General features: G+C 35.3%; 1 protein-coding gene across 1 annotated transcript in view; it reads right to left on the bottom strand.

Moving 5' to 3' along the window:
• Positions 1-26,300, bottom strand: part of DENND6A (DENN domain containing 6A) — a 45,440-nt gene that overhangs the window by 9,736 nt on the left and 9,404 nt on the right. Inside the window, exons 2-12 of the mRNA XM_081524813.1 lie at positions 23,065-23,103; positions 22,927-22,969; positions 16,134-16,246; positions 13,823-13,903; positions 12,024-12,129; positions 11,366-11,445; positions 10,218-10,280; positions 9,363-9,418; positions 6,869-6,991; positions 6,277-6,372; positions 3,625-3,719 (exon numbers count right to left, since the gene is read on the bottom strand). Coding sequence (XP_081380939.1) covers positions 3,625-3,719; positions 6,277-6,372; positions 6,869-6,991; positions 9,363-9,418; positions 10,218-10,280; positions 11,366-11,445; positions 12,024-12,129; positions 13,823-13,903; positions 16,134-16,246; positions 22,927-22,969; positions 23,065-23,103 — 895 coding nt within the window. The remainder of the gene's footprint in view (positions 1-3,624; positions 3,720-6,276; positions 6,373-6,868; positions 6,992-9,362; positions 9,419-10,217; positions 10,281-11,365; positions 11,446-12,023; positions 12,130-13,822; positions 13,904-16,133; positions 16,247-22,926; positions 22,970-23,064; positions 23,104-26,300) is intronic.

Raw genomic sequence — 26,300 nt, 5'->3', positions numbered from 1 at the left:
CATGAGTCCTTCCAATGAATATTCCGGACTGATTTCCTTTAGGATAGACTTGGGTATGGCATAAGCCCTCTTGGAGGAGGTCGCCATTAACCCCACCATAGAGCTGCCAGAACTTACAAAGGACTGGGAAATAGACTCTCGGAGGACACAAACAGAACCGTATGCACCAGGACTCAGGAGAAAGGAGCAGTGACCCCAGAAGAGACTGACCCAGACTTGCCCGGGAGTGTCGCTGTTCCGGCGGCTCTGTTTTGGAATTCCCTGTTTTAGGCTTCCCTCTGTTCTGGGCCCAGGAGAGAAAAATCTCAGTTTTGCTATGCCTTCCCAGCTAATTGGACAGAACACACTTTTTATGCAGTTTTACTGATCCACTTAAATAGTCTTGAATTTTCAAAGTCAGGATTCCAAGCAGACCTATTAAGCTTTATAAATTGTGGAGAAATTTGCATTGGTCTTGGTCTCAAGATCACTGGGCAGAAAGGAAAAATATCCCAAGAAATATACCCAATACTCATAAATTAAAAGATAAATGAATTTTCATGAATTTGATATTAAAACCAAAGACAACGAAGGGAAATATTGAGAAGTTGGACTTCGTCACAATTTAAAAGGTTTTGTACATCAAAGGATACTATCAAGAGGGTGAAAAGACAACCCACAGAACAGGAAAATGTATTTACTTTTCTTTGTATCAATAATAATAATAATAAAGGACTATATACCAAATGGGATTTATTTAAGGAGTGTAAGGTTAGTTTCACATTAAAAAATCAATTAATTCAATATACTTTATTATAAAGGACAAAAACCACATGATTATCTCCACAGATATAGAAAAAGCATGTAACATTTAACACCAATTCATTATACTCATTCTCAACAGAGCAGGAACAGAAAGGCACTTCCTCAACTTGACGAAGGACATCTATGAAAAACCTACATCTAACATCATAATTACACCTGTATATTGAAAACTACAAAATGTTGCTGAGAAAAATTAGAGAATATCTAAACAATGGAGAGACATTCTAAGTTCCTAGACTGAAAAACTCAGTATCTTTAAGATGGCACTTCTCCCCCAAGGTGATTGCATATTCCCCATGTAACCAAATATATTCCTATCAAAATTCCAGTTACCTTTTTTGTTTTCTGCCCAGTTGGCAGAAATTGATAAGGTTATCCTAAAATGTATATTGAAATGCAAATAGCCAAAATAGACCCAGAGACAAAACTGTTTTGAGAAAGAATAGTAAAGGTGGAAGATTTATATCTCCTGATGTCAAAACTATAAAATTACAGTAATCAAGACGTACTGGTATAAAAATAAGATCAATGAAACAGAAACAAGAGCCCAGAAATAAACCTTATGTTTATGGCCAATAAATTTTCAAAAAAAGGTGTCAATGCAATTGAATGGATAAAGAATAGTCTTTTCAACAAATGATGCTAAGACAACTTGATATCAATGTGCAAAAAAAAGATGATGTTATACCCTGAGCCCCACATCATACACAAAAATTAACTTGGAGTGGTTCCTAAATATAAGTGCTAACACAATAACATTTTTAGAAGAAAACATAGAAGAAAATCTTTGTCATTTTAGGCTAGGCACAAGTTCTTAGATAAACATCAAAGGTCAATTCATAAAAGAAATAAAGAAAATCGATAAACTAGACTTCATCAAAATTAAGTACTTTTGCACTTCCAAAGACATCACTGAGAATACAAAAGGAGAAGTCAAATACTATTTGAGAAAACATCTGCAAATCATGTATCTGAGAAAAACCTGTGTCCAAAATCCATAAAGACCCCTTATAACTAAAGAAGACAAAGAATCTAATTTTTAAATGGACAAAAGATTTAAATCAACATTTCACAAGTAAGATGACTAATAAGTAGAAGGAAAGATACTCAACATCAGTAGTCACTAGGAAAAAGCAAATTAAAACCAGCATTTCAAACCCACTAGAAAAAAAAAGGAAGAGATAATATCAAATGTTGGCGGGGATGTGACATGAAGAGACAGGAACCCTCATACACTGTTGGTAAGAATGTAAAATGATGGGCCACTGTGGAAAACAGTTTGGCATTTTCTTAAAAAGTTAAGCAGGCTTATCAATTCATGCTACTTTACCAATGATCTTTGCAAAAGCTTCTAATAATAATACTTACATCCTCAACAGATAGGCTTTTCTCATTGAAAAAGGACAATAAACAGTAGTCTACTATATTACAATTAATCAAATGGTCTAGATTAATAGGACTAAAATAAGAAAGTAAATATCAAGATTAAATTATGATAAAAACCAACTTTCCATATCTTCTCATAGATAAGACTCTAGTCACTGCTGTGTTCTGAATTATCAGACAGAACACTAATGAAATGTCAAAGGATCACAACATTGACATTTCCAGAGTGCCATGAGTCAAGTACTGTGTTTAATCCTCCCAGCAGACAAAGAATCCAAGGCTTAAAGGGCTGTTCTGCCTCAGGTCATACAGATCTGACTGTCAAGGTAAAGTCCTTTGCCCTTTCGCCTATTTCATAAGGCTTCTAAGGATTTCAGTCTAAGATTGAGCCTAATATTTGTAAATAACAGGATTTAAAATGTTATTTCCTGACTCTAATGTCTTTCAGATTTATTTATATTCCAGGAAGGATATTTTATAAAATCAAATAATGTATTAAATATAATACCCATGAATACCAAAAGAAAAGTCTTTATAAGTAACATATCATAAAGTCATTAAAAGAACATTTTGGATAGCTCACATCTTAACTATTTGCATAGAAAATTCAAGAATGTCCAGTGAGAAAATGTCAGAGATACCACTAAACTGTCATTTAGGTTAACAAAATTGCCAATGGTTAGAATTTATTTACTCATTTAATAAATATTCATTAAACATGAATGGAAAGGTACCACGGAAAGGTGGTAGTGGTTTAGTCGCTAAGTCATGTCCAACTCTTGTGACCCCATGGACTATAGCCTGCCAGGCTCCTTCGTCCATGGGATTCTCCAGGTAAGAATACTGCAGTGGGTTGCCATTTCCTTTACCAGGGGACCTTCCTGACTCAGGAATCGAACCCCGGTCCCCTGCATTGCAGGCAGATTCTTTACCGACTGAGCTACAAGGGAAGCCCACAGAAAAGTACTACATGTCTTTTTTTTCAATGAAAGCACAACCTATGGCCACTTCTTTAATCAGTATCAGTACCACAGAAATGTATAATTCTTGTTTTCAATTCCTAGTTGAGAATTTTGTGTTAAACTGAGTAACTTGAACTTTAAGGTTTTATTCAAGCAGCATTGGAAAAATCTTGTTTAATTGGGTATATATAAAAAGTAGCTCAAATTTTTGAGGTTTCATTTTGTCATAATTAATTCATATAACACTGTAGGTACATTTTTGGTAGGAGGATATGATGGGTTATACATATAAGAACCTGTATATTTTAACTGGAAGTCATGCTCTTCTCCAAAGGCTTTTATTACAGTTGCCTCAAAGAAGTTTGCCATCAAACTAACTAACTAAAAAGTAACCAAGCAATGAAAACAAACAGGAAGAAATAAACCTGCTCATCCACATTACACATTAAAACAAGAACACCAAGAACTTTACCTGCAGGTTTAAGGTCTCCTATTCGAATAATGTGTGGCCAGTGCTGGAGTGTTTTTGCAAAAAAAGGGTTGGTTACTCCTAATATGACTGAGGGCCTACATAAAAACAAAACAAAACCAGAGTCACCAAAAAATGCATGTTCCACCAGTTTACAATTTATTTTCAGTGAACAATTGATAATCTTTTCCTTTACTGGTACTACGTATCAACTACATGCCAGGTACTATTTTTGGCATGAGGTATATAAAGATGAAAAGACATGGTCTTTCTTAAGCCACACAGGAAAAAGGGTATACACACCCAATTAGAATACCAGAAATAAGAATACAGTGAAGGTGGTATAAAATGTACAAGAATTACAAAGGAGAAACTATGCCTGCCAGGGGATTAAAGGACAGATTCACCAAAACAATGACATGTGTACAGAGATACGAAAGATGAATAGGAGTTTTGTTTTGAAGTATAGTTGATATATAGTATTATATAAGTTATGACAGGAATTTTTTGTCAAGGGTATAAAAGAAAAGTGATACATGAGAATGAATACTACGTGCAAAGCCATGAAGTGAGATCATGGTCTACTTGTAACACTACATATAATTCAGCATTCTTAAAGCACAAAGCTGGAAGCGTGAACAGTTTGAAATGAAAGCAGATGGGCAGATGCTAGCCAGATCATCAAGTACCAACTTTATATGCTAGGAAATTTAGATGTTATCTTGTAGGCAAACAGAAGCTACTAGAGAACCAAGTAGAGGAATGTTACATCAACAAAAATGTACTTACTAGAAAGATCACTTGATCAGGGGATTTGGAAGATGCTGTACAAAAAGGGGAAGAAGTTTGGGAAAAAGAAACAGCAGATATGAAAAAGACTAGCAATAGTAAGACTAGGAAAAGAGCTTTGGAAAAAGATAACAAATTTATGAGAGATATTTTAGGATGTTGAACTGGCAGAATTTGGGTAAACTTTATGTGGAGCATATTAAAAAGGAGAAATTTATGACAATTCAGGTTTTTGATAACTTAAGTAAAAAGAAGTACCATTCCTGAAAATAGGAAGAGGCATGGAACTAGGAAAGAAAATGAGGAGACAAAAAAGAAATCAGTTTAAACATGTTTAGTTTTGGGTGCCATTAAGATGTCTAGGTGGCAACACAGTAAAAAAAACAACAAAAACAAAAACCTGGATAGAGGTCAAGACCTTGCAAAGATTTGAACTAGGAAGATAAATTTCAGTCATCAGTATATAGGTGTTAACAGAGACTGTGGGTACAGATAAGACTGTTCAGAAAGAATTATCAGTCTGAAATCAGAACCCAGAACACAATACTGGAGAACACCAACATTTAAGGGGTTGGCAGAGGAAGAGAAATCTGCAGAGAAGACTGAGCGCACCACCAGACAGTCAGGAGAGATGGCATCAGAGATTAAAATGTTTTCAAGGTCAATGGATTGAATGTCATGAGAAAAGGGAAGGCATAAACAAACAGGGCAATAATGTGTCCACAGGTTCAAGGCAGTGAGAAGGGTCTTCTTAACTTCAGCAAGAACAACTTCAGCAGAGATGAAGAAATCAACATGCAATGAACTGAGAAGCAGCTAGGAAACCAAGAAGTGGAGACAGTAAATGGAAATTTTTTTTTTAAATAAATTTATTTATTTTAATTGGGGGCTAATTACTTTACAATATTGTAATAGTTTTTGCCATACATTGACATGAATCAGCCATGGGTTTACATGTGTTCCCCATCCTGAACCCCCCTCCCACCTCCCTCCCCATCCCATCCCTCTGGGTCATCCCATTGCCCCAGCCCTGAGCATTTGTCTCATGCATCGAACATGGAATGGTGTTCTGTTTCACATATGATAATATACATGTTTCAATGCTATTCTCCCAGAACGTCCCACCCTCACCTTCTCCCTCAGAGTCCATAAGACTGTTCTATGCATCTGTGTCTCTTATTCTGTCTCGCATATAGGGTTATCGTTACCATCTTTCAAATTCCATATATATGCATTAGTATACTGTATTGGTGTTTTTCTTTTTGGCTTACTTCACTCTGTATAATGGGCTCCAGTTTCATCCATCTCAATAGAACCGATTCAAATGTATTTTTTTAATGGCTGAGTAATATTCCATTGTGTATATGTACCACAGCTTCCTTATCCTAAACGGAAATTTTTATTGTTATTCTAGAAACTAGGCTATGAAAAAAAGGTGAGCAATAGAGCAAGAGCTAAGAGGGAAAGGCAAGATATTTTCTTCCCCTTTTATAGACTGAGAAGAATTTTTATATGTTTGTACGGTGATTCAACGAGGAAGGGGAAGGAAAAGGAAGTTACAGAGCAAGAAAAGATAACTGATGCTGTAAGAGGTCGTGAAGTAAAGATAGAACTAAAAGTACAGTTGAGTAGCTAGCTATTAATGACAATATGGCTTCCACTGGTAAAGAAGATCATTTACAGAAAATAAGATACTGACTCTTGAAATGTGAAATTATTACCAGCTGCTCCTCAAAAGTTCCTTTACAAAATCAATCTGCCAACAAGTTCAAAATTTAAACTTTTAAATTATTACCAAAATTAATTCTAAATACTTTGGTTATAAAGGTTAATACTTGGTCAATAAAAGTTATTTTGTTTACTCACGGGGCTTGAGTACGGGTAGTATATTCCTTGAATTCACTATCATGAATAGTGAAATAAGGTCGGAAATCACTGAAGTACTTTAATGGAGAAATACAGCTGTGGAGCAAGAAACACATGTAAAACAAAGGACAGAAATTAAAGGCCCTACACGATAACTATAAAACCTCTATACACAGTTTACCCCAGTGAGATCACTTATCTATTTCAATAAATGGTAAGCTTGTTTCAGGACAAATGGCAATATGTAATTACTGAGTGGCTAAAATACAGAAAACACATTGGATTTAAGAGAAGTTGGGGTGAAATTCTGACTCTGTCATTCACTAACTACATGCCTTTTACTAGACACTGACCATTCGCACTACTGATATCTATCAGGTGCCAACTTTGAGTGAGTGAATGAGCATGCTTATTATTTAGAAAAAAACAAAACAAAACATGGTTCCAGCCCTAATGGAGCCTAAATTAATTTTCTCATCAATAAACGGTGCTATAATGAGTACTACCTTCTCACAGGATTATTTTGAGTGTGCAAACAATCACAGATGGTAAAGTGTTGTAACTATCACCATCAGGAATCAAACATACTCACTTAACAAGTGCCAATACAGTCTCTGAAGACTCTGATGGTGATGGTGCCATGACCACGAGGGGCTCACCCAACAGCACCAGCTCCCAAAGCATCTGACTATGAAGGAAGACTGGGCAGAAACACCTGGAAGGTGTTTACACAGAAGAGACAGTCTTACTTATCCATCCCAGGTTTAAGTTCCTATACAGTGAATCTGAAAACTTCATATTGATACAATTCTTATAGCTATGTATACCTTGAACTGATATACAAATCCATTTACACAGAATATGGTGATGCATAGAGATAGAAGTTCCTTTTATCCACATAAAATATATAGTGATTTTATTCCAATTTTACAAAATTAAATGCAATATACTGACACACAGAATGGCTAACAATAAAAGCAAACAAGATAATTATTAAATTACTATATCATACGGTATATCTAGTTTATCAATATTGCTTAGTTACATTTGAATTTAAGTATGTTGAAGGAAACAAGAAAAAATTAATTTTCTAAAGGATGTTTACTAGATTTACTTAATTTCAATGTCAACGCTTTCAACATTAAAGGATGGATGAAAAGAAATCATAATGGAGTGGGGTTCTAATGCCACACAACCGAATGATTTCCTAGGAAGATCCTTTCCCTACAGAAATGCTGCACATTTTTACAGCAGCCCTGGAATTAGACAGAAGCATATAGGAACAAAACTCTGGTACATTACCTAGCCTAAGTTACATCTAGTAACTTTTACTAATTCAGCAATTTCCTCCTAGCTGGGTCAAAATTTTTCCTAGTAGATTAGAGGAAAACTACTTATCTATTTATAAAAATCACAACTGATCTACCTAGTTGAAAACATACACACAAGAAAGAAAAAAAACACAAATACTTTTAACTATAAAAATACGAAACAAATTTGTGAGCTGGAAGTTAGGGAAAGTTAATTTTAACTACTCAAAAGCAAGAAAAGACATGTGAAGGAAGAGCAAAAAAAAAAAAACCCCACAAAAATAAAAACAATACAAACGGAAAAAGAATAAATTATCAATGGAGAAGGTTGGGGAACACCAAACTAAGGTGTTGATCAAACTTTGGGAACACCAAACTAATGAAATGATCAAAGTGAGCATTATCAGTAAGAAGGCAAGCTTTGGTTATCTCCTGACCAAAGACAGAGAGCCTGAATCTAATCACAGGTAAACCCCAGACAAACCTAAGCTAAGGGAATTCCTGTAAAATAACTGTCCTGTAATCCACAAGAATGTCAGGGCATGAAAGGAAGACTGAGGAAATGTTCCAGACTAAGACTGAAAACACATGACAACTAAATGCAACAGACAACTTTTAACTAGATATTGTGACAACTGGCAACATTTGAATATGATCTTAGTAGCAGATGGCATTATCATTGTTAATTTCCCAATGTTTATGGCTGTACTGAGTCCTTATTTGTAGAAAATAGACACTAAAGTATTAAGGGAAGATCGGGGCATCAGGTCTCCAACTGACTATAAATTGGTTCCAGAAAAAAGTTTTCTGTACTTCTGTACTGTATTGACTACTTTCCTGTAAATCTGTGATTGTTTCCAAATTTTATATAGATGCATAAATTTTATATAAATAAATACATAAAATTTTGAAATAATCATGAGCTTACAGAAAAGTGGTATATATAATTTACAAATTTTTAAAATGTATAATATATATGATTATATATATCATTTTTAAATAATTTATATATATATCATATATATATAATTTTAAAATAAGCAAAGGAAAAATGGAAAAGATCTATATGAAAAACATCTGATCAACTGACTTTAATCACAGGATGCCCTTAAAGCATCAAAGTTGCCAACTAGTTTTTCTCTGACGTACAGTAATATGTTATTAGTAAGGGCACAAACAGATAGGAAGTACAGTTACAAGATGAAGCACTCTCTGAAAGCTCTGTATTGTACTAGTAATATCTGTTATACAAAGTAGTTTTTATTGAGAGAGAGATAAGTATTAAATATTCAAGAGAGGAAACCTTTAATAGACACTGGTGGTATGCATTAAATTAACTGCACTGTTAATTACAATGAGGGCTCTATAGGGAAATAACAGAGCTAAATGTCTAAAATGCTAAAATCTTTCTTCAGCACCACTTCTATATTCCCATTTTGGAGAATCATGCTTTATGGTCCCAATCCACCTGCAAGTCCCGCAAAAAAGCCATCCCTGGGAAAAAAATATCACCTACTATTCTCACACCCAACCAAACAAAAAAATAATTTGTTTCTACCGTGTAATACTCTGTCTATATACAAATTTCCCTAGAAGTCAAAGCAAATGATGTGCAGTCAGGAATGAATCATTAATTTACAACATGTGAAACATAATGACTGTTTTTTTCCAGTTTTTCCGACATTTGATATAGGAATAGTCATTTTCTAAAGAAATTAATAACAATATCATAAAGAAAATAAGACAAGGAAGATAACAAAATTTTTTATTCTTTACCTGAAAAGATCCACCTCATGAACAGTAGGTAAAATAACAGATATATGAGTGTCTCCCTAAGAGATAAAAACGACAAATTGACAAGATGTCATTGAAATTTACAGAAACTGGTTTTTAAAATCTAACTCATGATCAATAAGCCATGTTGCCCTCTCTGTCTTTTAGGATTCTCTTCCTCCAGAAGCAGCCACAAAGAGAATGGGTATTATCAGTCTCCCCTAACACAGCAGAAGGTCAAGGATGACACAGATTCCACAGATAAAGCATTAATCCAGTAGTCAGATGTCAGATTAATTCTCAACTGTATGAAATACTTCCATAATACTAGCTGATATATACAACAGGCAAAATTAGTTCTCCTATTGCTCTCCACTTTTATTTAATTCAAAGAACAACGGGAGTGCTAATACACCAGTTAAATAATTTCCAGTGAAAAATTCATCCCCACCCACAAACAAATGTAACTGTGGGGAAAATGAAAAGCAATCATAACTACAGAATCCTTTTGATTTAGTTTCCCGAAAACAGAAGTCTGTTGACCATTCTTCTAAGATTAGAGGTTTTGTTAGAATCAAACCTTGTTTGGTCTTTTTCAAAAGATAGGTTTTTCCTTGTCCTCACAATTACAGTATAAATTCTGAGTTCTCCAGTGTCTACCAGAGAAAGAAGAAGAAAAAAAAAAAATCGGAGCAACATTAGGAAGTTTATTATCAATTCATTAAAAATTATTTAATGGGATATTTCAGTGATATTCAGAAATGCAACATAAATCTAAGAAATTCTAAATTTGCTAGTTGAAAATTTCTGCTAAAGAGACTATATATGCTGGATTATTCTACCACAGTACTATACTACCTGCTGAGTTAACTGCACTATTTGAGTTGTCCCAGGCTTGTCATGACATGTGGGAATCCGGACCTGAAAGAGAAGAAAATAACTCTGGCTACAAAAGAGTGACCTTTTTTTATACAGTAATTTGTGAGTGCCAATACAAGGAGGGATCAGAAGCACCCAGTCTATCCTGAAGCTGAAAGGGTATACTCAGCAATGTCTAAAAAAAAGCCATGAAAACAAAACACTTATGTCAGATTCAAAATAAAAGTTGTATTTATTTTCAGTCACAGCAGAAGGTAAGTGAACCAAGGTCTCCACATTCCCACACACACAGAAATCACTAACCCACTGAGAAGCAAACGTGCTGAAAAACAGAAAACGACATCAACTACGTACCGCTTCCTGCTTATTGTTCCAGTCTTTGCTTCATTAATATACACACGCCCAAACACACCCTCTCAAGCCTGCCAAACTACGGGATATACCTCACAGGGAACCATGAGAACTCTCAACCCAGAGCAACTTTAGATTATTTAGGAGGGGGAGAAAAAAAGAACAGAAATTGTACAGAAATGAGGACATCTAAAGAGAGAACATTGCCAAAAATAAGTCCAACTTGAAAATGAATTGCAAAAGCACTTAGAGCACATTTATACAAACCTTGAGAACAAAATGTTAATTCATTATATTAAAAACAAAAAACACACAGCGTAATAGAGAACAATACCCAGAGACAGACATGTTAGCCTGAAATTACACATTAGAAAGATCTCCTAAGACTGAGAATCAACAGCTTTCCTAATTTCTTTTAAATGTTACTAACTCATACTCAATTCTACAAGTGCTCTGCAATACCATCCATCTCTGGAGGACTACGAAGCTGTATAGTTCTAGGAGGTGGCATCCACATTCACAAGTATTATATAAGAATAACACCACCATCCTCACACTCTACAGGATGAAAACAAGACTGGTGACCTGTGGAGTTGTGTGACAGTTTTGTGCACCAGGATAAATTGTGGTATCTCTGTAATTCCTTACATCAATGACAAAGAAGTGAAAGCAGCAACAGGACTGAATGTTATTAGGAAGTTAAAAAGCAAAATGCATGTGTGAACTTCCTACAGTTCTTTAAAAAAAGAGACAAAAGAAATGCAAGCTATCATTACCTTCATTACTACCCCCATAATAGGCAGGTATAATGTTTTCCCTGGCACTGGTGCAGGCCATCGATCAACATCATTACAAGCTGAAAATACAGTAAAATATTTCTTTAGTATACTAAAATATTACAAATGGAACATTAGAAATTAGAACTCCAGTTTGCTTTCTATATGGCAGAAAAAATACACTGGGAAGGATGGAAGATAAATGGCCCAAGTACTGAAATAACTTGTATTTCACAAGATACACACCAATGTTCTAGGATATAAGTTGGCTAACAAATGCTTTGAAACTAACAGGTTTTAAAAGATGTTTTCTTATTTATTACTACTAAAATCAGCTACAAAAGCACACAACCTAGCAGAAGTCTTCTTTCTGTACCAAGTGACATAGGATTTCTGTTTAATAGTACTCTAAGTATCAGAACTGGCAACTCAATATTTGTTTATTATTATCCAAAACATAAGCATCATCTATATTTCAAAAGGAGTTAATAAAAGATAGGGTATTTGTTATTTGTAGGTAAATATGCCAGAAGCATAGTTTGACCTCTCTCCATCACATAGCCCTCAAAATTCTTAATTGATTCTTTTTCACTCATTTCCAGTAAAAATTTTAAAACTCCTTTATAGAGGAACATAACTCATACAATGTTTAACTTACCTGCTTCCAAATAAGGTTCATTCTTTTCAAAATACTCTGGTGCTATCTGCTTGAGCACAGTGTGAAAAAAATGAATATAAGGTAACTTGCTGATCAAAACCAAGGACTGGAAGGGAAAAAAAAAAACAGTTTAATTTCCTTATGACTATAATTTAAGTTTGTCATTTCTTATGTAATCAATTACTAACAAGTCAAATTCAGCAAAAAGTGTGGATTTTAAAATAAAAAGCCTTTGACAGTAGATAGTTAAAAGGAATATAAAACTAGATGGCGGAACACTGGAAGTTTAACCTTATTACTACATTTTAAGAGCATAAAGACATAGTCACAGATTTTCCTGCTCTCCAAGAAAAAGAATTTCCTATAAACAAATCAATATCATGGATAATTTCAAAGCCTAGCTACTATTTTTGTCAGCAAAGCAATATTAGGAATTGGCCAGATAAACTCTTCCTAATAAAGAAACTGCAAATGATGATGCTTTTTCAAACTAAAACCTATGACTGTTATATTTTAGGATTCAACGGCTTTAGCCACATTCTTAAAAATTGTCACTTTATAGTCTGTGATCACTTCAGATATAGATTATGCTGCTTTTTAAAAAAATCTGTTTTTCTTGAAAATTAATTTTCACCTTTCCAACAAGTATCAGTACATGGCCAGGGCATGTTCTAGTTAGAGTAGGTAACAGTGTGTCCCTGTTAGCTGGGATCAAACTGGAACTAACTGATATTTATATATATATATTTAGAAACAAAAAAATTATACATTTACAGTGGGAGCAGTAATGCCTAAGAGGTTGGTCATGTATATTTAGTGGCTCTTCGAAAAAACATACTGCAGACTTTTATTCCTTGTAACTATATCACAATCTGTTCATTCTTTCCCTTACATGAGAAATAGATGGGGAAACAGTGTTAGACTTTATTTTTTTGGGCTCCAAAATCACTACAGATGGTGACTGCAGCCATGAAATTAAAAGACGCTTACTCCTTGGAAGGAAAGTTATGACCAACCTAGATAGCATATTAAAAAGCAGAGACATTACTTTGCCAACAAAGGTCTGTCTAGTCAAGGCTATGGTTTTTCCAGTAGTCATGTATAGATGTGAGAGTTGGACGGTGAAGAAAGCTGAGCACCAAAGAATTGATGCTTTTGAACTGTGGTGTTGGAAAAGACTCTTGAGAGTCCCTTGGACTGCAAGGAGATCCAACCAGTCCATCCTAAAGGAGATCAGTCCTGGGTGTTCATTGGAAGGACTGATGTTGAAGCTGAAACTCCAATACTTTGGCCACCTTATACGAAGAGTTGACTCATTGGGAAAGACCCTGATGCTGGGAAGGATTGGGGGCAGGAGGAGAAGGGGACGACAGAGGATGAGACGGTTGGATGGCATCACCGGCTCGATGGACATGAGTTTGGGTAAACTCCGGGAGTTGGTGATGGATAGGGAGGCCTGGCGTGCTGCGATTTATGGGGTCGCAAAGAGTCAGACACAACTGAGCAACTGAACTGAAAATGTGAAAATTAAACAGATTCTTCTGAGTTTTGACAGTTTCATACAGTAACTGTAACTTACTGTCAGGAATCTAGCACATAGATAGCAGAAAGGCAAAAATTCAATAGCAGTTAAAAATTTAAGGGCAGATGTCTACAATCTAAAAAAAAAAAAAAGATAAAATATAAATTCCAGTATGTTTAAAGGTGAAATATGAAACTTAAAAGACTGTTCATTCTAATAATTTCTATTCTTCTAACCACGATGTAAAAATGTTTCCACTAATGTATATGAAAATTACCTTCTGAAAATAGCCTCTTTTTAGAGTTTTATCCCGAACTTGTCGAAAGTACACATATCCATAAAAATAGGCAGGATCTTTCTATGAAAGAAGTGACAAATTAAAAACATACATATATATATCAACTCTTTATTATTAATGGCAAGTTTCTTTATAAACTCAAACTGAGATATGAGATATACACAAAAAGCTAGTTATACTTTTCCACCAATGTAAACAACAATCATGATAATAACTCCCAGATAGAAACCTGCTAACTTGCCCAAAGATGAAATAATTATAGCTTAATGTACAAAGCTAACATACAGATTTACCTTCTATAACTTAATGTTTATATTCTTTATTTATATCCGTGGTAGTTAACGGAAGTTGAAAATAATCAAATTCTGTTTTCCCCAATGGTACACTTAATGTTTTAAAAATCTGCCTACAATTTTTGAGGTATTCTGATACAAAATTTCAAGAGAGAAATTAAAAGGAGTTAAACGCTAATCTGAATCTTACATACACTGTTGTATTTTTCACTCAATAATATGAAACACTGGAACGTTTATCAACATACAATTTGAAAGGCAATTACATTCCAAAAAAACTTGCAAAGTTTTTACATCCTAATGGAATAAACTCTGGCCCAGTTCCTTGTTAAACAAATATTTAATGACCACCTACTTTGAATCAAGCATTGTGTTAGAGAAGATAAAATGATGCATAAGACATAGTTTCTTAAGAAGATCACAAACTAAGAGAGAAAAGAAAAGTATAAAAATGACTATTATGTCAAAGGAGGGCAAGTACCATGAAAAAAGCACAAAGTAGTTTTTTTCCCTCCTGCCAAGGGGGAAGAGATTACCTGTCTACAGTGATCAGTAAAGATTTCACAGAGGCAGATGTTTTTGAATTAGGTATTGAAGAATGGATATGACTTAAACAAAGACATTTCAGGTTTAGAGGGTCAAGAGTTTGAGCAAAACCATGCAGAGACAAAAAAATACAAGCTACCTCAGGGAAAAGCTATAGCTCAATTTAGCTAAAATATGACACATGTATAGAAAGAAGATTAAGCTGGAAATTCAAAAGGTAAAGTTTTATCTTGGAAGGCCTAAAAAGTGAGAACCAGGAAACAGTACCATCATTAGCTCTTTATTCATTAAGTGATAGGTAATCACTTTAGATTTGTTTTACGTAATATATTATGTACACTTTAGCTAGAACAGTGTATAAAATATATTGCACTGAAAAAAGATAGGAGATGGGTGTCTTTGGGCAAATTCTGTAATCCTCAGTAGCCCTCAAGTTTGCAAAAGGAACTCTCTCAGAACAATATAGGGAGGATTAATAAGATGTGCGTGCTCAGTCGCTTCTGACTCTATGACCCCACAGACTGCAGCACCCCCTGCTCCTCTATACATGGGATTGTCCCAGCAAAAATACCAGAGTGGGTTGCCATTTCCTCACCTAGAAGATGTTCCTGACCTGGGGATCAAACTTACATCTCCTGCATTGGCAGTTGGATTCTTTACCTCTGAGCCACCTGGGAATCTCATTAGTAAGATAATATATGCTTATTGATACAATGCCAAGAACATAAAAAAGCTATCAGCAGCTGAAAGAATATGTTAGTAGTGATAGCCAAGGTCATGGAAAGGATAGATGGCTATAAGAGACATTTTAAAGGATTTTAGAGACATTTTTTTAAAGGCTTTGCTTACTGGAAGAAGATCAGGGTCATTGGTAGAACACGGAAGGTAAGCTGTAAGTACTTATTTGAGGGAAAAGATGTCAAGTTCTTATTGGCTGTGCTAGTAGGACATCCAGATAGAATGATTCTTCATGCAGTTAAAGTGTGAACTACTGTACCAAACAGAAATTCTACACTCCGCAATCATCTGAATTATTAACATTGTTTTTAGCAGACAATAACTGTAAACCAAAGCTCATATAAAAATCAAACAAAGACAACTATAATTGTACTGTAAAGCTGGTAGGGATTATCACAGGGAATCTTTAACTCTGGGTGATATTCACCCTGCTTCCACATCTAAACAAAGAGCTATTAACAAGTGAAAGAAAATTACCTCAACATTCTAATTTCTATTATTCACAATGGTGTTCTAATATGTTTTAAGAACAATAACTTTAAAAAGTCTCTTTCACTCACGTACTAAATCCTAATGATTAGACTCACTTAGGAAATCCAGCAGTATAATACAGTAAGAAAACAAAAGCACAGTATTTCTGAATGCTGTAAGAGGTAACTCGGTTCTAAAGTTTCCTCTCACATGGACATTATTTCTATTACTACTTTTCCAACCTTTAAGTAAACTGGTAAATCTTTGTCAAATTGATCCAGGAGACAATGCAGTGACACCCTCCTCCCAGAAGACTGTCGAAATCTAAAACAAAACTGGGTATCTCCAAGACAACCTAATGAAAACAAAAATGAAAGAAATTAAGGACAGCACAGTATAACATTAGTTATCCAGTTTCACTGTATTTTAGAGCTAAAGAGGTCCTATCAATTATTGAAACCCATTCTATCATGTTTTAGAGAAGAAAAAGGAGACCCTGACAGTTTCGGTGACTTGCTCAAAGCCATCTTTTCTAGCTAGAGGCAAAGTCATTAGTAAAACAAACATCTTATGTCTCTACTGTTTTTCCTATTCCGTTTTCTCCATGTAATTAAAACTTTTTGAAAACTGTATGCATGTAACGTTGATTCACAAACATAATAATGGGCAAAAGAAACTAAATACAAAAGAATACAAATTGTTCAAATCCATTTATATAGTTTTAAAAAAAAAAAAGCAGGCAAACTATAGTGTTTAGGAATGTACAGTTGAGTGATAAAACTATAAGGAAAAGCAAGAAACTTAATACAATAAGAATCAGTATAGTGATTTGCAAAGCTACATGCATCCCAATGTTCACAGCAGCATTATTTACAATTGCCAAGGTATGGAAGCAATCTAAGTGTCCATCAACAGATAAAGATGATGTGACACACACACATATATACACACAATGTAATATTAGCCAGGAAAAAAGAATGAGCTTTTGCCATTTGCAGCAACATGGATGGACGTGGAGGGCTTTATGCTAAGTGAAATAAGTCAGATAGAGAAAGACATACACTGTATGATATCATTTCTATGTAGAAGGGAAAAAAATAAAACAAACTGTAAGCAAAACTAACAAAATAAAGCAGACTCACAGATACAGAGAACTAATGGTTGGTTACCAGTGGGGGCTGGGGTGGGGGAATACAGGGAGTGGGAAGGTGGGGGGTATAAACTACTGGATATGAGGGGTTATAATGATTATTGTACATTAAAGAGAATACAGTCAATATTTTGCAATAACTGTAAATGGCATATAAATTATTAAAATTACATTACAATATTTTAATAAAAAGAAAAACAGAATCAAGGATAGTGGTTACCTTAGGAGAGGGGGAAGGAAATAGTGTTTGGGAAGGGACATGAGATGACTTCTGTGGTATTAGCAAAGTTCTATTTCTTGATCTTGTGTGAGTTTTATATTTCACAATGAGAATTAAAAAAAAAAGATATAGCAGACTCAGGAAGAGTTCAAGTAATAGACTTCCCATTTTAATAATTTCAATTATAAATAAGGCTTTAAAACTTTAATCATTTTAGCAAACCTCTTAAAACATTACCTTGTCAGGCAATAATTACAAAAAACTGTATATGCTCTAAAAAGTAAAAGACACAAGAAGTAGTTTGTCACTCAGATTCTTTCTAGTTACTGTATTTAGAACTAATAAGATTATATTAAATACAGAATGTGCTCAAGAGTTTCTTACTATTATTACACACAGAAGTACTTCTATTATTAGTATATTAGTATTACACACAGAAGTACTTCTATTTCTTTAGCACATGATGTTCTCAAAAAAGAAGGGAAAGTGAAAGTTGCTCAGCCATGTCTGACTCTTTGCAACCCCATGGACTATACAGTCCACGGAATTCTCCAGGCCAGAATACTGGAGTGGATAGCCTTTCCTTCTTCAGGGAATCTTTTCAACCCAGGGATCAAACCCACGTCTCCTGCATTGCAGGCAGATTCTTTACCAGCTGAGCCACAAGGGAAGCTCAAGAATACTGGAGTGGGTAGCCTATCCCTTCTCCAGCATATCTTCCCCACCCAGGAATAGAACCAGGGTCTCTGCATTGCAGGCAGATTCTTTACCAACTGAGCTATCAGGGAAGCCCAACTTGATACCACGTTTGAGTTTTTTAAAAAGCAACTCAGTTGATATACCTACATGCAATTACAGAAACTAGTATTTCTTTGGTGGAGAAGGGAAGAAACAAAGAGGACTGAAGAGTGAGTCAAATCAGTTTTTTTTTACTTGTTACAGCTGATGGTTTAAAATAAGGAAAACACATGAGACCAGAAATAATGGAAAACACACCTAGCATTGTTTTAGTCCAATGGATTTATATACAGATGGTTCAGTTTTTTTCTTTAGAAGACAGACAGATCCACTGAGAAGTACACACTAATTTCTCTGAGACACTTAGCAAGATATAGCAGAGAAAATGCAATGGATTTTAAGAAAGAGAAGTATAAATTCTGAAGGGATGCTGAGCTTTATGGAAAGAAAGTAATGAAGTTCCCACAGGCCTTCATCCCTACCCACACAGCTCCATTCCCAAATCATAGGCATGCTGTAAGAATTTTCCAGTGACAGCTGTACCTGCAAGTTGTACAGAATTGGTCAGGAAGCTAGATCACCAGGTCACAAAGGCTTTAGCCACAAAGGCTTTAGCCAATGTCTTTGTGAACTGAGGTAAATGGTTCTCATTTCATATTTCAGAAGTCTGTCCCTTCACACACAAAAGGTTACTAAAGGAATATCAACTCTTTACCTGGGCAGACCTTTGTTCTCTATCCTGACTTCACTATTAATGGGACAGGAAAAGAGGCGTTACGGATTGGCAACCAGGTTGTTTATATTTGCCTTTCAGAAAATGATCCCTGTGGAGGGTGAGGCAATCCTGATACCCTACAACCTCATCAAAAATAAATCTACCTTGTTAGTATGACCCATCCAGTTTGCCTATTTTTAATAATAGAGTGAACTCCTACGTAAGCAATATAATGATTACACATGAATGATGGTTAAGTATGACTGTGAACGTGAGGGAAAAGTTACAATCTGAGGAAAAAGGAGCCACGATCAATGGGAGCTAGTCCTAGGTCCATCAATAATTAGCCTTCTACGAGTTACTTAGCCTAAGCGACTTGTCAACAAAAGTAAGAGGCATCACAACATGATCTCAAAAGTCACTTTCAGCAGTTATATTCAATAATTCCAAAATAAAACTCCACAACCAAACTATGATTCTACTGAATTCCAAGCATCTTACCCAATATATTCACTAAGAAAATGAAAGACATATAAAGATCCAAAAATACCTAAAAGTCATGCAATGTGCACCACAGCTTTCTGATTATTAACAAAAAACAGGAAAAAGCAAATGGAAATTACTTTTTATTAAAATCAAGGAATAAAGAATTTACACAAATTTTAAGATTAAATGGCAGCTCTCCAAAGAAAATATACCTTTACATGGCTTCTTGATTAAGAACAACAAAAACCCTTTCCTTGATAAAGTAGCAGGTAATAAGGAAATGTCAGATTTGCTCAGCAAACCCCCAAAGCCTGAGGAAAATTCCACTTTAATTAATCTAACATAATCTTTACTAGCCTCAAAAACAGAACGAATAGTCTGACATTCTTTACACCAAGAAAGTTCCTGTAGCCTTCCTCCAACATCCTTTACCAAACAACTAAGTTGTTAGGAGCGAAATCAAACAGAATTCCAGGTCAAAACTTTGTCATTATTTTGTCTGCTTCAGAAGTGGTTCCACCCACCCCCAGCTTACAATACATGAATTGAACGCCAATTTCAATGAGTGCTCCCTCTGTGGCAGGCGCTGTCATGAACATTTTAGACACATTAACTCATTTGGTCTTCATGTTTCTCAGGTAAGTTCCCATTGTTAGTCCTGTTTGTGAGGAGGAATCCAAGGCACAGAAAATCCTTCTAAAAAGTACCCCTCTGAAGAGTTGCTGAACTCACTGGTTTCTGGGCCAATCCTGTCAGTTTCAGCAACTCCCATACAAATGCCATGTGGTATGCCACAAACAGCTCTCCTCCCATTTTAAAATTATCAAGGGCACAGATGATTTTATCTTCTACATCTGCCAATCAAACCAAGACTGCAAAGCTACACGTAAACAGAAGACACTTTCCCATATCAAAAATATTACTTGAGATTTGAGGAAAAAACTTACATATTTTTTTCTAAAGGGAAGAGACAACTTCAGAGTATTTTTATTTTAGCAGAAAACAGCTATAGAGCAGATCAGAGTAAGACTATTAAAAGAAAACATGAGACTTTAAGCATGAGCCCCATTCCTGGCCTTCGACTCTATGTAGTTACTGCCTCTGTGATGAGAGTTGGAAATGCTGAGAAACAGGAGTTTAGAGCAGAGCTTCTCAAAGTGTAGTCCACAGACTGACTCTTGTTACAATACATGACAAAATAAAAACTCAAATTGAGAGTACACATTTAGAAACCCTTACAGCAATTTGGTATTTCCATGACAAATCTGGACTTTCATTTTGTATTTCTTTGGTTTTTCCCCTTTTCATGGTTCTAAAAATTCATGTATATAGCATTCTGTAAAACCACTGGTCCACAACAGATTGGAAATTTTTTAAAAATCCAAATGGTCCTTCAACACAGACGAGTGTGAGAATGCGAGGAGCACTGCTTTCACCACTGAGAAGCGTAAAATACACGACGATATCCCAGCTGTTTACAGAGAAAAAAAAAATCTGTTGAGACAAATATTATCTGTACATCTAATCCATCCAGAATAAGGATTAATCTTTTCCTTGGATTCATCTTTACTTGAAACTCTCTACTAATGCTGAGTTTTCCCTCTGGTCATGTTTAGAACATAGTGATTATAGTCCTTGGGTATCCATCACAGCTTAACACTCAGGAATGCATATATTCAAATGATATTAATAGTAAATAATGAGAAAAATAGCTGACAAATATTTGTCAGACAGAAAACATCCTTTAAACATGGGCTCCTACAGATAAAAGCTATTCAAATGGAACAAAAGACTGAAATCTAAAAACAAACCAACTTTTTTCTAAAGTCACAGTATCTAAGATGTATGTGTTGGTAGTGGGGAAAGGAAGTGGACTGCCAAATCCTCCCATTGAGAATCCCCAATTCTTTGTTATCTGTATAACTTACCATAGAGTCTAAATGCTGTTTTGCTTTTTTTTTAAGTGTGCACCATGGAAACTAGATTATGATTCTCTTCTAAAGATTGCTCTACTCCACCTTCTGCAACAATACAGCTATCTTGGGAAAAATCAAATCCATTCCAAAGTTGGCACGGTACTGATTTCATCTTCCATTTAATGAATGCATAAGTGAAACAAACTATTTGGACAATCACAATTGAGAATAGCGATCTCAAATATACAAAAAATGCAGAGTCTCTTGCTGTCTAGATTAATATTCATCTGTTAAGATGGCAAGATATTGATTTTTAAGATCTTTTGTCAATTTTACTTCTAAGCACCAACCATACTTTGAATAAAATGAAGCACACTTCATTTGATGTGCAGCCTATATAAAGGCATTACAAAACATACATGGGTCATTCAAATGCCTAAAATACTGAACACATTCTTCTTTTTGGCCCCATGGAGTCCTAACCACTGGACCGCCAGAGAATTCCCTGAACAAATTCTCATTTTCACAGATTTATACTTGAGTCTACCTTCCAATAAGAAAATGACTCATACAGAGACTAACTACAAAACTAGAAAAGAAGACTATCCAGTTAACTTTTTAATTTTTATGCGCATGTAGAGAGGTGAAAGAGAGCCATGAAAACCAGCCATGATCTGAAAGAGAAGAGCGTGCAGGGTAATCCACTGGGATTCCAATCCCATAAAGTCTGTTTATCCTGTAATCCATACAACTCAGCTGACCCTGAGTCATGGAAGTCCAATCCAACACTCACTAAATCAGAACTACATGGGTGCGCTTTGTAAGGAAAACGTTATCTGAAATAAGGAGAGAAACTATAAGGCCTCTATCATTCTTTCGTTAACAGGCAAAACATGCAAAAAGAGTCCGATAATCCAGGTCACAACAAAAGTCCTCCTGGGATTTCTCAAAGTCATCTTTTTTTTTTACTAAATTATTTTTTTTTTCTTACATATTTCATGAAAGCTGAGTTCAAAATGTATAGGAAAAAACTCTGGAAGCATTTAAAAGGAAAAGAGAAAATGCTTAAAAAAACTAAAATGTCAAGTCTCCCAAATCAGATTATCTAAACTAAATTAACAGGATACTACAAGTAACCACAAAAGGAAAAGGAATCTGAAGTGCCTTTGAGTCACAGGATTCTAACTGTGTGGTCTAAGAAGTTGTGCTCTGGTCACGATAAGCCTGAAAAACTATTTTGAAAGTGAAACATAAAAGGCAACCTGAAAGATTTCAACAATTAGGGTCACACAAAGAGAGAGTTTTGAAAGAGACCAGCAAAACCAAGTTTAATAATAGCAAACACTTATAAAGTACTTTCTCTAGTCAAGCACTATTCCAAATGCTTTATATATACTAACTCATATAAACTTTTGCAAATAACTGATGGCCAGGCTTTATAACCATGTTCGCCCTGATATTTTTTTAAATCTCTACTTTTATAGAGTTCTTGGAACTAAAAGAAAACTACTTACTATAAATCCTCAAACATACCAACGTTGCTGATTTTCAGGCTCTCCATTATTTCAACAGTTTATTGCTCCATGCTATTTTACCTCATTACAAGATAACAGTTACTTTAAAAGTTGAACTAACACCAACATAAGTAAGATGTCACCAGATATCATAAACTAGGAATCAAAATCACTAATCCGTTAGGTTGAAAATGGCTTTGCATTCTACTATGCTGTTTTAATTAATTTTCACATATTAAGAATAAAATCAGTATTCTCAATATAAAATTCAGAAACACCACATGAAAAATAGTTACCTGAATTTGAATCTGGAAAAGACAAATAGCAAATATTGGTTTTCTGAAAAAGAAAACAAAAACTATATATGCTGACACATATACACAATAAAAACAGAAATACAACAGTAAATAACCTAGAGCAATATATTTACTTACTTCTTTATCAGTAAGTTTGGAATGCTGAGGATAGATTACCTGGAAGAAAAAAAGTTAAATTTTGTTAGATAAATATATGAAATATATATTATAAACATTAGTAGGTACTTCTAAAATACTAGCCGGCTACTATCAAATTGTTTTAAGAAACATAGTTCACAAATTTAACAATGAAACACAGGACAAGCTGGGAGAATTGAGTAGGGTTTACATTTGGCAAAAAAAAAAAAAAAAAAATGTTTTAAACCAAAGTTATCTCTAAAACTTGGGTGAAATTTTGAGTTATCAAGAATAATTTACCTGTGGAGAAAAGGGAACCCTTCTACACTGATGGTGGGAATGTAAACTGGTACAGCCACTATGCAGAACAGCATGAAGATTCCTTAAAATATGAGAAATACCGTATGACCCAGCAATCCCACTCCTGGGCATATACCCAGAGAAAACCATAATTTGAAAAGACACATGCATCCCAATGTTCACTGCGGCACTATTCATAATAGCCAGGACATGGAAGCAACTGTCCATCAACAGAGGAATGGATAAGGAAGTGGTATGTATGTACAAAGGAATATTACTCAGCCATAAAAAAAAAACAAAATAATGCCCTTTGCACAAAACAGATGGACCCAGAGATTGTCATACTAAATAAGTCAGACACAGAAAGGCAAAAATCATGACATTGCTTATATGTGAAATCTAAAAAAGAAAGGTACAAATGAACTTGATTACAAAACAGAAGTAGAGTCATAGATAAAGAAAACAAACATATGTTTACCAGAAATGGCAGGGGGCACTGAACTGGGATGAACTGGGAGATTGGGACTGATACATACACACTACTACATGTAAAATAGATAACTAATAAGGACTATGGGCTTCCCTGGTGGCTCAGATGGTAAAGAATCCACCTGCAATGCAATACCTGGGTTGGGAAGATTGTCTGGGGAAGGGAACAGCTACCCACTCCAGTATTTTTGATAAAAATATGTAAAAAATTGTTCCATCTTTTTCATATCTACCTGATCATTACCCTGATAGCTTAGTTGGTAAAGATTCCACCTGCAATGCAGGAGACCTGGGTTCAATCCATTCAATCAATTGACCCTGGGTTCAATCCCTGGGTTAGGAAGATCCCCTGGAGAAGGGAAAGGCTACCCACTCTAGTATTCTGGCCTGGAGAATTCCATGGATTGTATAGTCCATGGGGTCACCAAGAGTCGGACACGACTGAGCAACTTTCACTTTCAATAAGGACTACAGCATAGAAAACTCTACTCAGTACTCTGTAATGGCCTATATGAGAAAAAAAATGAGTGGATATATGTATACATATAACTGATTCACTTTCCTGTATACCTTAAACTAGCATAGCATTATAAGTCAACTAAACTTCAATAAAAAGTTCAAAAAAATTTACCAATTGAATTGCCAGCAACTCAAAGTTTATAAAATCCTTTTTCTGTAGCCGAAAATCTAAAGAAAACTTGATCAGCTGGTAGCTACTTCAAGAAATAATTTTCAGTTGATTCCAAGAAATACAAATCACTACTTATTAAAAGTAAAATGAAAAGGAAAAAATAATTACCTGAAGTTTAAGAAATCTCAGAGGCCATCTTCCTGCCATAAAGCCTATCCCAATTTCTCCAATCCCTTTAAATAATCAGAACACTTTCCTAGACAGCTCGGTTTAGTGCCTGCAGTGACCACAGCCACATTCTGAGGGAAACTCCTGCCTCAGAGCCCCCACAAAGGAAGCAAGACGAGGCCACAAAAAGCACTAGCAAACACCAGACCCAAGGGAACTCACTCTATACATCAATCAATCAACTGCCCAGATGTGGCTGGGCATGAAAATTCTGCCCAAATATCAGTGCCCAAGTTGGGCCAGTACAGATTCTCTGGAATGTGAAGAAGAGAGGGGTACTCTGAGGAGCAGGTTAGCTAGTGGCTGATAACCAAAAGGTGAAAAAAAAACACACAAAATATAGCTGAACTGTTTTAATACTGGCTTGCTAATGTGGGGATCCATGGCTTCTCAGTTCTGGAAGAATCCATGAGTTCTTCTATTCCCCAGTTGTCCAAGAGTCTGAAAATCTTACATTTCCAGAAATAACATCTAATAATAGCATATAATGGGGCTTCCCTCATAGCTCAGCCAGTAAAGAATCTGCCTGCAATACAGTTCGATTCCTGGGTAGGGAAGATCCCCTGGAGAAGGAAATGGCAACCCACTCCAGTATTCTTGCCTGGAGAATCCCATGGACAGAGGAGCCTGACAGGCTACAGTCCATGAGGTCGCAAGAGATGGACATGACTTAGCAACTACAGAGAGAGAGAGAGAGAGAGAGAGAGAGAGAGCACATAATAAACCATATTAAAGTGGTTTCACATATTTATTTCATCTATTTAGTTCTCACAATAGTAGACAAGGCTAGTAAAATGGTATCACCATTTTATATATAAGAAAACTAAAAAAAAAAAGAAAACTAAGGTAAGATAAAAAGATGAGAATTAACATTTTCTGAGCATCTTTTAGAGTTTCTAATTTTCATAGCAACTCTGTCAATTCTTCTCATCTTTACAGAAGAGGGGACAAGTACACATTAGTTACATAACTTTCCTAAAATTTATTCATTTAGTAGGTGCCAGAGCCAGGCCTTGAACTCAGGTCTGTCTAATATCAAAGTACACAAGCCACCACTCCTCATCCCACCCATAGTGGCACTCATTAACATGCAATTACAACCCTCTTCCCCCACAGCCAGGATGTGACATATTTTCCTTCTCAATTCAGGGGTATGGGGTGGATTTACAGAGCTGATATGTCACATGAAAACACCCAGCTGGTATGTTATATGAAAACATCCATTCTATTCCTGGAATAGAGGATGACACCAATTGAATATTCGCTCTATTTTGCTTTGTATCCCATGTTGTGACCAACCTGACTTAACCTCTGTCTCCACAACTCATGAAGGTAAGAAACTGATCTGTTTTGTTCAACTCTCTCTTCACACCTAGAACTGTTTTTGGTGCATATTAGACACTAAAGAAATATTTCTCCAATCAGTGGATATACTCTCACATTAGTTCTATTAGACAACTCAGTATTTAGTAAAATGTTGTCTTCTTTAAGTGTACATAGATCTTCCTTGCTTCACCTTGAGATCATTTTCCTTTGTTACCTTTGAAGGAGAAATGGCAAACTTATAATCTAGCCATATTTATGAAAA

Source organism: Giraffa tippelskirchi, chromosome 9 (assembly GCF_054371585.1).
Source record: "Giraffa tippelskirchi isolate mGirTip1 chromosome 9, T2T-mGirTip1v1.2.pri, whole genome shotgun sequence".
Classification (NCBI taxonomy): Eukaryota; Metazoa; Chordata; class Mammalia; order Artiodactyla; family Giraffidae; genus Giraffa; species Giraffa tippelskirchi.
Note: the sequence above shows the minus strand (reverse complement) of the source record. Positions and strands in the feature narration are given on the sequence as shown.